The sequence below is a fragment of the Centruroides vittatus genome, unplaced genomic scaffold (assembly GCF_030686945.1).
Source record: "Centruroides vittatus isolate TY-2023 unplaced genomic scaffold, ASM3068694v2 contig_799, whole genome shotgun sequence".
NCBI classification, from domain to species: Eukaryota; Metazoa; Arthropoda; class Arachnida; order Scorpiones; family Buthidae; genus Centruroides; species Centruroides vittatus.
Genome location: NW_027122516.1, coordinates 4,108,385 through 4,120,179, shown reverse-complemented (window position 1 = coordinate 4,120,179; position 11,795 = coordinate 4,108,385). Strand labels below are relative to the sequence as shown.

The 11,795-nt window shown below is 33.8% G+C and overlaps 1 protein-coding gene across 2 annotated transcripts in view; it reads left to right on the top strand.

The window, feature by feature from the left end:
* The first annotated feature begins 522 nt into the window (after positions 1-522).
* Positions 523-11,795, top strand: part of ThrRS (threonine--tRNA ligase) — a 31,951-nt gene continuing 20,678 nt past the window's right edge. Inside the window, exons 1-3 of one of the 2 annotated variants that reach the window (XM_067278333.1) lie at positions 523-753; positions 5,221-5,259; positions 5,345-5,377. In XM_067278333.1, coding sequence (XP_067134434.1) covers positions 697-753; positions 5,221-5,259; positions 5,345-5,377 — 129 coding nt within the window. In that variant the 5' untranslated portion in view covers positions 523-696. Of the gene's footprint in view, positions 876-5,220; positions 5,260-5,344; positions 5,378-11,795 lie in introns of both variants that reach the window. The other variant, XM_067278332.1, reaches the window with a different exon arrangement.

Below are 11,795 nucleotides of genomic sequence, written 5' to 3'. Positions count from 1 at the left end.
TTCGATTTACACGGTTTTACATTCAAAAAGATACAAATTCGATTTACACGTTTTTCTCAGAAACCTTTTTTTTTTTTTAACTCTTTCCGCCCTGTGGGCACTAAGAGGGCCTCTTTTAGTAGGCCCATTATGGGTTCGGCCAGGCCCACAATGGGGCGACCGGGTGGTGAGGGACGGGGCCCGACATATCCGAACGAACCATCCCCGAAAAATTCCTGGGGATTATTCGACCCGTTCGGATTCGATCCCGGGTCCCCAGAGCGGTAGGCTGCCACCTTTACCGCTCGGCCATCCGGCCGTCTTCTCAGAAACCTATCTTCCGTGTAAATCGAGGGATAGGTGTAATTTAAAAACTAAATTTATGACATTATTCAAAGTAAAATTTAAAAATTTTAATCTAAATCACATATATTAATATTAAAATTAAAATGAATTAAATTAAACTGTTATTTATATTTAAAAAAATGGAAGTTATAAAGAAAAATTGTGAAAAACATTGCGGCAATTGCATCAGCCGGAAAATATGACGTCAAATTGTCAAATAAAATAAAAATCTAACCAATCAGATTTTAAAAAATTTCTAAAACGAAACTTGTTTAAAATTTAAAACGAAAGTAAAATTATTTATCACAGAGAAAATTCCTGTTTATATTTTAAAAATATTTATCGAGTGCGGGACTTGTTAGGCAGACGACAATGGCCGAAGAACTCGTGGACGAATTAGGGAAAATCAACATGGAGACCAAAGCAAAGGCAGGACTATTACGATTTTAAATTTACTTTCTTTATATTAAAAAAAGATGTTATTTTACACTCGCTCTGCCTTTCTATTAATCAAAGAAGTCAATTATTATTGTTATAAAGGAGCCAGAATGGTTGGTTGATGGAGGCTTAGTTCAATTGAAAATCTCTTTTCTCTCACTAATTTTCCAATATTTATTAATTAGATTCGTCTTCCTAATTAACTATATAACTAATTAATTAATACTTTGCTTTTTATTGATGATTGATATGTTAATTAATTAATAATTTGTAAAATTCTTAAGTAAGAGGTAAAAATCTATGTTAATTATTCTCAATGAGAAGTTTCTTGAATTTTCAGGGTGTTTTTGTTATAATTACCTAATTCTGAAGAAAAGTTTCATTGCAGTTTGTACATAAAGATTGCATCAGACTGATCTTATTTCAGGATGTGAGTAATTAGCACGATTACACCTTCCAACGAGGCAGTTGGAATCTTATCGGAACCGTATTACTATGTGACCCTTTGCCAAATATCTTCCAGCTTCTGGGTCACATGCCGTTGGGAGTTGCGTTGCTTTTAGTGGCCTGTTTGACCATTCAACATTTCTCAAACGGGATCCCGGAATCCTGTTTGAGAAACTATAGTAGGGATGGTCAATAGGTGAGGAATGAGGCCAACTTATCCAGGACACTCATTGTCCATGGAAGAGTTCCATGGATTTCTTACCCGGATTCAATCTTGAATCTCCCAGAGCAGCAGGCTGATGTCTTTGCTACTTTGCCCATCTAGTTGTCAACATGGATATGTATTTTTAATAATTTATATAGGCCTAATTAGAAGAGTAAAATTATTAATTTAATGTTCCATTCAGTCCAATAATTTCTATGTTTAAGATAAGCCAAACTTTCCATTTGTTATCAGATTGGACGACACTTTGCATATCTTTCTTTGATATATAATGAGTCATCAGGATTTTTTAATATTACTTTCCTTTCACTTACACAATCATATTTAGTAAATTTATATTATTTGTGAAGGCTGAAATTCATTTAATTACTGAAGAAGTTAAAATAAAAATATTTGTCTGATTATTTGAAGACCTAGTCCTTCCCAAAAAAGAACCACCATTTATTAGTTCTGTGTTCCAGACTATACATTCTTGGCAACTGACCTTTCTGTATAGTCTGGAACACAGAGTTAATAAATGGTGGTTCCTTTTTTCGGAAGGACTAGGTCTTCAAATAATTAATTATAATTATTGCCACTGGATGAAAATCTACAAAAATATTTGTTATTAACCAAAAATTTGTTTGGTTGAGTTCCAAGGTACCTCTGTATTTGATCAATGTGATTTTCATATACATAGTAGCATCAAGGGATTAATTAACCATGTTAATTGAGGGATATCTGTAATGCTTAAAATTCTAAATTAACATAAGTTTATGTATAACAAATGTCTTGTATTTTCTTGATTTAAAGACATAATTTTTACTTGTTTAAAATACAAATGCATTCTTACAGTCAGTGACATCCTATAACCTATTTGCTGTAACTTTGTGCATAAAATAAAGCAGTAAAGTGACACCTCATGCTCTACATTACAAAATGTATTTCTCCATGTTACCTGTCTCATTGTAGAAGCAACAGCAGTGTAGTTCCAGAGATCATTGTTTTTTGCAAAGTATTTCTTGTGGAAGCTAGCATGAAGTTAAAGTGAACAGACTACACGTTCACAGTCCTAAACAACAATCGGCAATCATCACAAGTAGATCAATTATAACTGTTTTTGGTTATATTACTCAACATTTACACACTTCAAGTAAGCTTTGCTGGTAACAAATGCTTTCTTAAACTTATTTTTAGCATTTAAAATGCCTCCAAAAGATATTATGCCTGTGATGAAGCATTAAATATAAATCGCAGGTTAATGTCTAGCATTTTTTGCTGACAAAAGCTTTTGGCGTATTTTGCCTTCAGCTGCATAATGTGGGAAGATATTAGCGAGGTTGAGGCTGAAGTTTTAAATGCAAAAATGTGTACGTGGATGTTCGACGCCGTTTTCCTGTAAGCCTAGAAGTTTGGCAATGGCATTTGGAAAGTCAGAGGAATCATGCTCAACATTCCAAACGCCATTGTCAAACTTCTAGGCATACAGGAAAGTGGCACTGAACGTCCGACGTACACGTTTTTGCGTTTAAAACTTCGGCCTCAACCTTGCTATTTTGGTTCTTCGGTTATTGGTATAGAAGTAAAAAAATTTTAATTGCTTAATTTATGCTTAATAAATTGGAAGCTTTTTTATGAATTCTCTATCAAAATCAATAGTAATGAGAGAGATCTCTCTTAAATACTTTCTGATTATAAGGAAGTATTGGTCATAACATATTTTTTATAAAGTAATAAAAGAAACAAATTTGTCACACAGATATTTTTATTGGAAGTTTTATGTAATTATTTTGAAAATTTTATTTAGCATCTAAATAAATGTAATCTATAGACTTTGATGTTGCTTAAGCTACATTTTCTAAACAAAATGATTAATTAGAATTGCAGATTTCTGCATAAGATTGCAATTATCAATAACTATATATTTTGTTTAATTTAAAACTCCATTACATTAATGCACTATATCTTAAAATATTTATTGTAATGATTACAAAGTATCACTGCAGTAATTGACTCAGCAAATTTGATGACATTTAAATACAGACAAATATGAAAGCACTTGTTTGTTTGTTCTGTTCCTTATTTTGTTTCTCTTGTTTAAATTACTTGTTTTTATTATTTTTTTTTTTGTTGTTTTGGAAGTTAGAGCTTCCTTATGATGTGTAAATAAGCAAATATAGGTTTCCCTTGATTAATGATCCCTCGATATCCTACAGCATATATCAAAATTGCGTTAACAAAATGTGGTACCTATGTTAAGTAAAGATGTCTGCTAAAGCTGCACAAATTAAAACTTCTGCCATGTATATAAAAGGATTGCTGCAATTAATTTTGTGCTCTAATCAAATCTCATGTTAAGCAAAGGATACCTGTAGATTATCTTAAGGTGGCTCCACATGTTCAGTATTTACTGCTTGCTGAACAATTACCTATTTGTTCGCTTTGGTTTGACATAATATACCAACAGGGAGTGGGAATGGTAAATACTGGATATTGGTCACAAGCAAATCATTCACACTATGTGGTATTGGTCTTTTTGACTGTATATACAATAATTAATAAACCTTTTTAATAAATCACAGGTTATAGTAATGCTATTCGAAGTGCTGACTTCTAAAGTGAAAAGATAGATACAAATTATTAAATTTAGAGCAGGTAGAAAATTATATAAATCATGTTTAGGAACATTCATTTTTCTTATAACATGGTGTGGTGTTCTTATAACAGCCCAATAAATAACCTAACATTTTGTTTAGCATATTTGCATGTGTGTTTTGTACATTCCTATGCTGGTACTATATTTGGTTAGACCACATCTTTCACATATGAGGTCTGTTTGGAAAGTTTGCAAACTTTGTAAATGGAAGTTGTTTGCATTTACCTAGCAACCAGTCAGTTTTGTCTCCTTTGAAAAAGTCCCCTCTATTTCTATGCATCAAATTTAGCATTTCTGCCATGAAAAGAATGCTTCCCGAAATGCAATCAACATGTGTTTTACAGAAATGAACATAACACAACAAATGAAGATAGAACAAACTGTTTTCGGCAGATAGAACATAAAACTTTCCGCTAGAGAGCTGTGCAGGCTGCACTCAGATTCAATTATCACTTAGTGCATAATTTAAAGACTGTGAACTTTCCAGACAGACTTTGTAGTTTGTACATGTTAATAGCATAGATATAATCAAGTTGTAAAAAATTGTGTATGAATAGATCATGTTTTTGTGTATTAATTTTATTCTTCTATTTATCTGTGTGAGATGAACAAATCCGTGCATTAGAAATATTTAACTGATGAGACTTAGAGACTTTATACTGTATTTTTCATTCTATACATTAAATCAGGAATTAATATAAATTTTTTGGACTTTAACGGCATGGTTTATAATAATAGCAAGGTTGAGGCTGAAGTTTTAAATGCGAAAACGTGTATGTAAGATGTTCAGTGCCACTTTCCTGTAAGCCTAGAAATCTGACAATAGCATTTGGAATGTCGAGCATGATTCCACTGACTTTCCAAACACCATTGTCAAACTTCTAGGCTTACAGGAAAGCAGCGCTGAACGTCTGACGTACACGTTTTTGCATTTAAAACTTTGGCCTCAACCTCGCTAATAATTTTACCAAATTTTTTTTATGAAAGGTAGATTTAGAGAAATACTTTTGCTTTCTGTCTTAATTTTGCAAACTGTAATTATAAAAACTTATAATCGCTTAAAGTGTAGGACTGAATTTTACTATATTTTATTTATTAAAAGTTATAATGCTAAAATTAAATATTTTATTATTATTATGATTTTTTCATTTAGATTTGCAATGCAAAATCTGCAAAAGCTAAGAAGAATGAGGTAATAAAAAATAACAATTATATCTATCTAATTTTATATTTCTGATTAAATGAACAGTAAATTAATATGAAATTTATTGTTACAGAAAAATGTACTCGAGCAAAGTTCAAAATCCGAGGTTTGTATCAATAAATTATTTTACTAGAATTAATATTTAGTTATTTTACATTTGACATGTAGATATAAAAGTTTTTTTTTTTTAAATCAAACTATTCTAAAATCTTGACTTTTAAAATGCAAAAAAAACCAGCTGTTTTTAAGCATATTTAAAAAATTAGCTTGTGAAAACTTCTTTATGATGGAATTTATATTTTTAATTAATACCATTCAATCTAATGTATTACTGGGCTATAATAATAAAATCCAGCAACGAGTTGCTTAACTTTCCTTGTAACATTGGGTTATACCATCTGTATAAAAAAGAACTTTTTATATTTTTAATCATTATAAAATGGCAAAAAACAATTTTGAGGGTAGGGATGGGTTTTATAAAAAGTTGTAAGTCCTAATAGCCAGTAAAATCTCTATTATGTCTGGTTTCTCTTGAGATATGACGCATGATCCACTCTATCTTCTTGTTCTCTTGACCTTTAACTACCAAAATTTAACAGCATTAATACCATAATACACAAACCTCCCTGCGAAATTTCAGAAATTTTTGACAGAAAGCACAGGAGTTAAGCTTTAAAGTAGGTGAAGAAAATCATGCCCTCCACACACATACACCCCAAAATCTATTACATACAGAAAAAACCCTGAACTTTTTTGCATTACTTGAACTTTTTTGCATTACCTGAGTTCAAAAATGTAAAAATTGTGGGGTGTCAGTTTTTGTACAATTGCCATACTTTCCCCATTACATATAACAGCCAGGAAAGTAACAAATTTAATAATTAGATATAAAGTAACTTGACAAGAGGTAGAGGAGTAATATGAGAGTTTTCTGTTTTAATTATTTTCATTTTATTTATTTATCAGGGATTTAACACTTTAATTTAAAGTTGATTTTATGACCATTAGTTAATGATGCTGTCTGTGTGAAGACAAGTTTTTAATTTGACTGTAAATATATTTAATAATTCATAAATTATGTTTTTATTATGCTTAATTCAAAAAAGTATACATTTACATTATCTTGAGATTTGTATATATAATTTTAAAGATAAAAATTTACAACAATTATCAGAGTACAATACATTACTTATGCTATGCTACTTATTACTTATTATAAATGTTTAGTTATCCAAAATGATGAACATTAAAAATTATTTTATGTTGAATTTCACTGCTTAAAATTTTTTTATACGTCATGTTTTAGCAGTTGCAAATTTTTACATTTTATGTTATTTGGGATAAGGAAATGCAACATGAAGGATTATTGTTAATGGGGGTGCCTTCCAGGAAGACTTTCTGTGGAAAACTGGCTTTTATTTAAGTGTTAGATATTTGAAGAAAACTTGGAAAATTTCACATGATTAACCCTTTGATCAGTTATGAATCTGTGGCTAAATTCCAGTGTTCAGTGAGTTTATCCATTGCTGTGCTTTTCCATTTATGGTGATGGTCTAGGGTAGATGTACCAGTTTTGGCCAGAAAACAAATTTAACTTAAAAATATAATCACCACATATTCAAATCTGTCCAATGAAACAAACTTTTATTGTTAACTGTGTGAACAGTTAACAATAAAAGTTTGTTTCATTTGTGTTTATATTTTTAAGTTAAATTTGTTTTCTGGCCAGAACTGGTACTACACTCGCCAAAACTGGTACATCTACCCTATATGTGTTCAAAACTTAAGAATGAACATAGTTGCTAGTGGTGATAGAAAGTCAGAAGAGAAAGTCAGTGAGCAATTGGTGATTAGCCAACCACAATGTTGTGCTTTATTGCAGTTGGAGGATATATTCCGTACTGACTGGTCTCTCTGCCTAAGTATTGGTAGACATTTTTCATTCTCCACCTGTGTCCAACTGTTGTATGTATCTTTTTCACCAAAGGTTTACTTTAATTGCTTTGACTTGTAAAATCCTAGTTGTTGGGTATTGCTCTGTGTTAAATGTTGAGTAACAGTTTTTGCTGTATTTGTCATCTACAGTTCTCCCTATTCATGTACTGTACGATGTCATTTATCTTTAAGTTTTGGACACATTTGTATATCCTGGTTAAATAATCTTAACTAACTAAAAATGTATTCTGTTTCAATAATAAAAGTTATGTCAAAATTACATTGATACTTAAGTGGAAAGAAAACATTAATTCAACATTCAAGTCCAAAACATTTATCATATATGGAATATTATTTATGTAAGGTCTCAATATGTCCAGTGTTATAAACACACAAAAGAAAAGTAAATAAAATATAAATATTTTTTTCCATTTTAAATATTAACAAAATTTTGATATACCCTGTAATATCTACATATTTATGTATGAAAAAATTTTAATTATAGAAATTAAACTTCAGATTGATGCATGAAATTAATGATTGTACTATGATTAATATTGATTACTTACAGATTCACTAATAGATGAAATGAAATAGAATGATGATTTATGCACCATACTGACAAACAGTTGTGGAAATTATACCCAAATATGATCTGATATTTTGTTTCATCTTCTATTATTGAAATTATAATACACAGATTGTCTAAAAAAAAAACCAAAATTTTGCTCTAGAAATATAACTAGATGATGCAACTAGCATTTACGGTCAAATTCAAAACTTTGAATGTTATCAATTGTGGGCAATTAGATTTGAATCGGTTTAAAACAATTCTCTGTGAAGCGCGAAATGTAAGGGTTATTTTGTGACCCTTGTCAGAAAATTGTAATGGAGAAACGTGCCAACATTAAGTTCTGCATAAAACTAAAGAAACTTTTACTGAAACATTTAAGTTACTGAAACAAGTATACGCGGATGATTGCCTAAGCCGAATGCAAGTTTATGACTGGTTTCGTTGATTCGAAGGTGGCCGGGAGGCAATTGAAAACAATCCAAAAAGTGGTCCTGAAGACCTTGACTATGGAGAGTAACATTGATAAAGTTGACAAATATTAGGAAAGGATCCGAACATGACCTGTAGAATGTTGTCAGAGGAGTTTGGATTGTCAAAGTACTCTGTTCATGTAATTTTACATAATCACTTGAACAAATGTAAGGTCTGTTTTCCAATTTGTTTCACAACTCACTCACTGAGGATTAAAAACAGGCATGCATTCATCATTTTCAGGACAATATGAAAATGGCCTTGCCGCAATTCAAATTTTCTCAAAAGTATTGTCATAGGTGATGAGACTTGGTGTTACCAATATGTCCGGTTGATGAAATGTCAAAGTTCTGTATAGAAGTCATCAGATGAGCCCACACCTAAAAAGCTTTGTTTTCAAAAATTGCGTGTTAAGACCATGCTCATTTGATTTTACAATTCCAAAGGTATTGTGCAAAGAATTTGACCTAAATGGCCAGAATGTTACTTTGGTAAAAGAGTTGAGAGGGCTGTCCTTCTTGTGAATCAAAGGACTTAGCCCTAGAGTGTGAAGAGGAAGGAAGAGGGAAGAAGGTTAGGGAATAAGAGGGAAGAAGAAATAAAGCAAGACAGGAGAGTGTGAAGAGAAGCTGCCAAAGGGTCCCATGGGACCCCACGGTCATCTGCCTGGCCTTTATTGAATTAAAAAGCAGAACACATTTAGATACATTTGAAAAAGTAATCAGTATACAAAACAAAATTGCTTTTGATGGGAGTACTTGTCCCTTACAATAAATCAAGGTTCGCACAGTAAGAATTGTAAAAGTGTGTGAAACAAGAAAACAATTTTTTTTTTTTTTTTAAACAATAACAGTAATACTCTATTTACATTTATATACATTATTTACAATGGTCTTCTCAGTCAGCTACAGATTATGTGAATCTTGCGCCTAGATCACTTGTTTTCGTCTTCGGATGTTTGATCGGCGTCTTCTTCCTCGCTTGTTTCGTCACTGTAATTATGATTGCTGCTTTTTTGTGTGTCGTTGAGAGAAGTTTGGTTTGCTGCTTGCCGGTACGGGTTGATGAGAATTTTTGTGTCTTTGATGTATTGGTTGAGAGCACTAAAGAGGGTTTTATTACCCACAATGTCTTTTTCGTCCGGGGGCCAGTTGAATCCTGCGTAGAGTGTTTTCATTTGAAAGTTCTCCCGTTCTGTCGTGAATTTCGTGCACTCAAATAGGTAATGCTGCACATCGTCCTTCTTGCTGTCATCGACGTCACAGAGGTTGCTTTTCCTGATGCAGAAGCGGTGTAGATATTCCCCGAAGTTTCCGTGCCTTGTTAAGCACTGTGTCACACCAAAGTTCACGGTGAAGTGTTTGTTTTGAAGTCTATCTTGGATTGTTGGAAAGAATTTGTAGCAATAGCGTCCTGTTTCGGAGCTATCCCACTCCTGTTGCCAGAGATTTTGCGTGATTTTGTTTATTTGGCTTCTTATTTCAGTGAGTGGAATTCTGGCATATCCCTTTGTCGTGTTGGTTTTGGTTGCCCATTTGGCCAGTTTGTCTGCCTGTTCGTTTCCCACGTGGCCCTTGTGGGCTGGTATCCAATTATAGCTTAGATTGTGATTCTTGCTGGTGCTTTCGGAGATTGCAATAAGGTCCTGTGCAATTTTTGTGGCAATTTTCTTATTTTGTAGGATGTGAAGTGTTGCCCTACTGTCTGAAAAGATTTCGATTTGTTTCTCTTGATAGTTGTTTTGTTGAATATGATCGAGAGCTTTTACAATGGCATACATTTCTGCTTGTGTTATTGTACAGAAGTCTGCCAGCCGGATGGCTGCCTGGTAACATGTTCGGTTGTTTGGATCTTTAATTATTATACCGCTACCCGTTCCTGATAGTGTTTTCGAGCCATCAGTGAAAACCTTTAGGCTCTTATTACTTCTAGGATTTTCTTCATAATCTGTGTTTACTCTGTATGTCTCCATTTGTGCTGGATTTTCTATTGTTGTTGTCTTGTCCACTTCCTCTGTATCGTTCTTCTTAATTAGGTCTATGAGCTGTTTATCGTTTGGAAGTTGCCCTCTGTTTATTGCTTTATTTATCTCTGTATCTGTCATTTCTCCAATATGTTCTTTCTTTAGGTTCCCCTGCCAGATTATTTCAGTAGCTTTCAAGTATATGGGCTTCAATTTCGCCAAAACCAGCAAGGCATCGGTCGGTGCTGTCCGATATGCTCGACATATCCGAATTGCTGCTTTCCTTTGTATTGCTAGCAGTCTTCTCTTGTTATGCACCTTATGGATCGCCTCTCCCCACGTCTGGACCCCGTACAGCACCGCAGGCTCGATGGCTCCCTTGTAGATCATTCTCGTGTGTCTGCTGCTTAAACCCCAGGTGTTCCTGCTGATATGCTGTATGAGGTTTGCTCTTTCTGTTGTTTTTTTTGCAAATTTCTTGAATGTGAGTTTTCCAGTTGAGTGATCTGTCGAAGTGGATTCCGAGGTATTTAAGATTTTCTACGTTCTTGATGCTTTTGTTACCGATTTTAACCCCTACTGACTTTTTGAGATGACTGCCTTTATTTCTTCGTGTGCAAACCATGGCCTGACATTTCTGGTGATTTATTGGCTGTTTATTGTTAAAGCTCCAGTTTTCAATTATTTTTAATAACCTGTTGGTCTCATCTCTTAGGCGGTTACAGTTTCTGTGTGCGACCATTAGGAGGACATCATCTGCATATGCCTGAATTTTGACGTCAGATGTTTCTGGGATTTCCTGTAGTATACTGTTGAACGTTAGGTTCCAGAGACCTGGCCCGGCCCTGGAGCCCTGTGGGCATCCTCTAGTTATCCGCTTTATGATGTTTATGTTTTTAGTGAAAAAGCCTGCCTGGCGGTCTGTAAGATAGTCCTGTGTTAATTTCTTGAGATTCAGGGGGCAATTGATGTCGTTAAGCGTTTTTAATACGATTGGCCACCAGAGAAAATCAAAGGCCTTCTGGAAGTCAATTTTCACCAATAAGGCGTGTTGGCCTTTGTCCCATGCCTTCAGGATGAATTCCTTAACTTTTAATGTTGCTTGTGTAGTTGATTTTCCTTTCTTAAAGCCGAACTGCTTATCACTGTTGAGGTTGTGCTTGTGCAGGTGCCAATTTATTCGGTTTATGAGCAATCCATCTAAAACCTTTCCCATTGTAGGGAGCAGGCTTATTGGGCGGTAATCCATAGGTTTTTGAGGGTTTTCCATTTTAGGGATAAATTTGACGCTGGCTCGTTTCCAAGCTGTAGGAAAGACTTTCATCCTTAGGCATTCGTTGAAGACATGGACTAGTGCTAAGGGGATTTCTTCTTGAATGGCCTTGATTGCTTCAGCCGTAATAGTATCCAAGCCTGGTGATTTCCTATTTGCCATGGTCCTGATGGCTCTCTGAACTTCCCTGAAGGTGAAAGGTTTGTCGTTGCTCCCAGTTGAGGGAAGATTTGATAATTCCCGTATTTGCTTATGGAGTGCCGTGTCTGTCTGCTGGTCGTCGTCTGGGAAGTGATAGTTTAGGATTT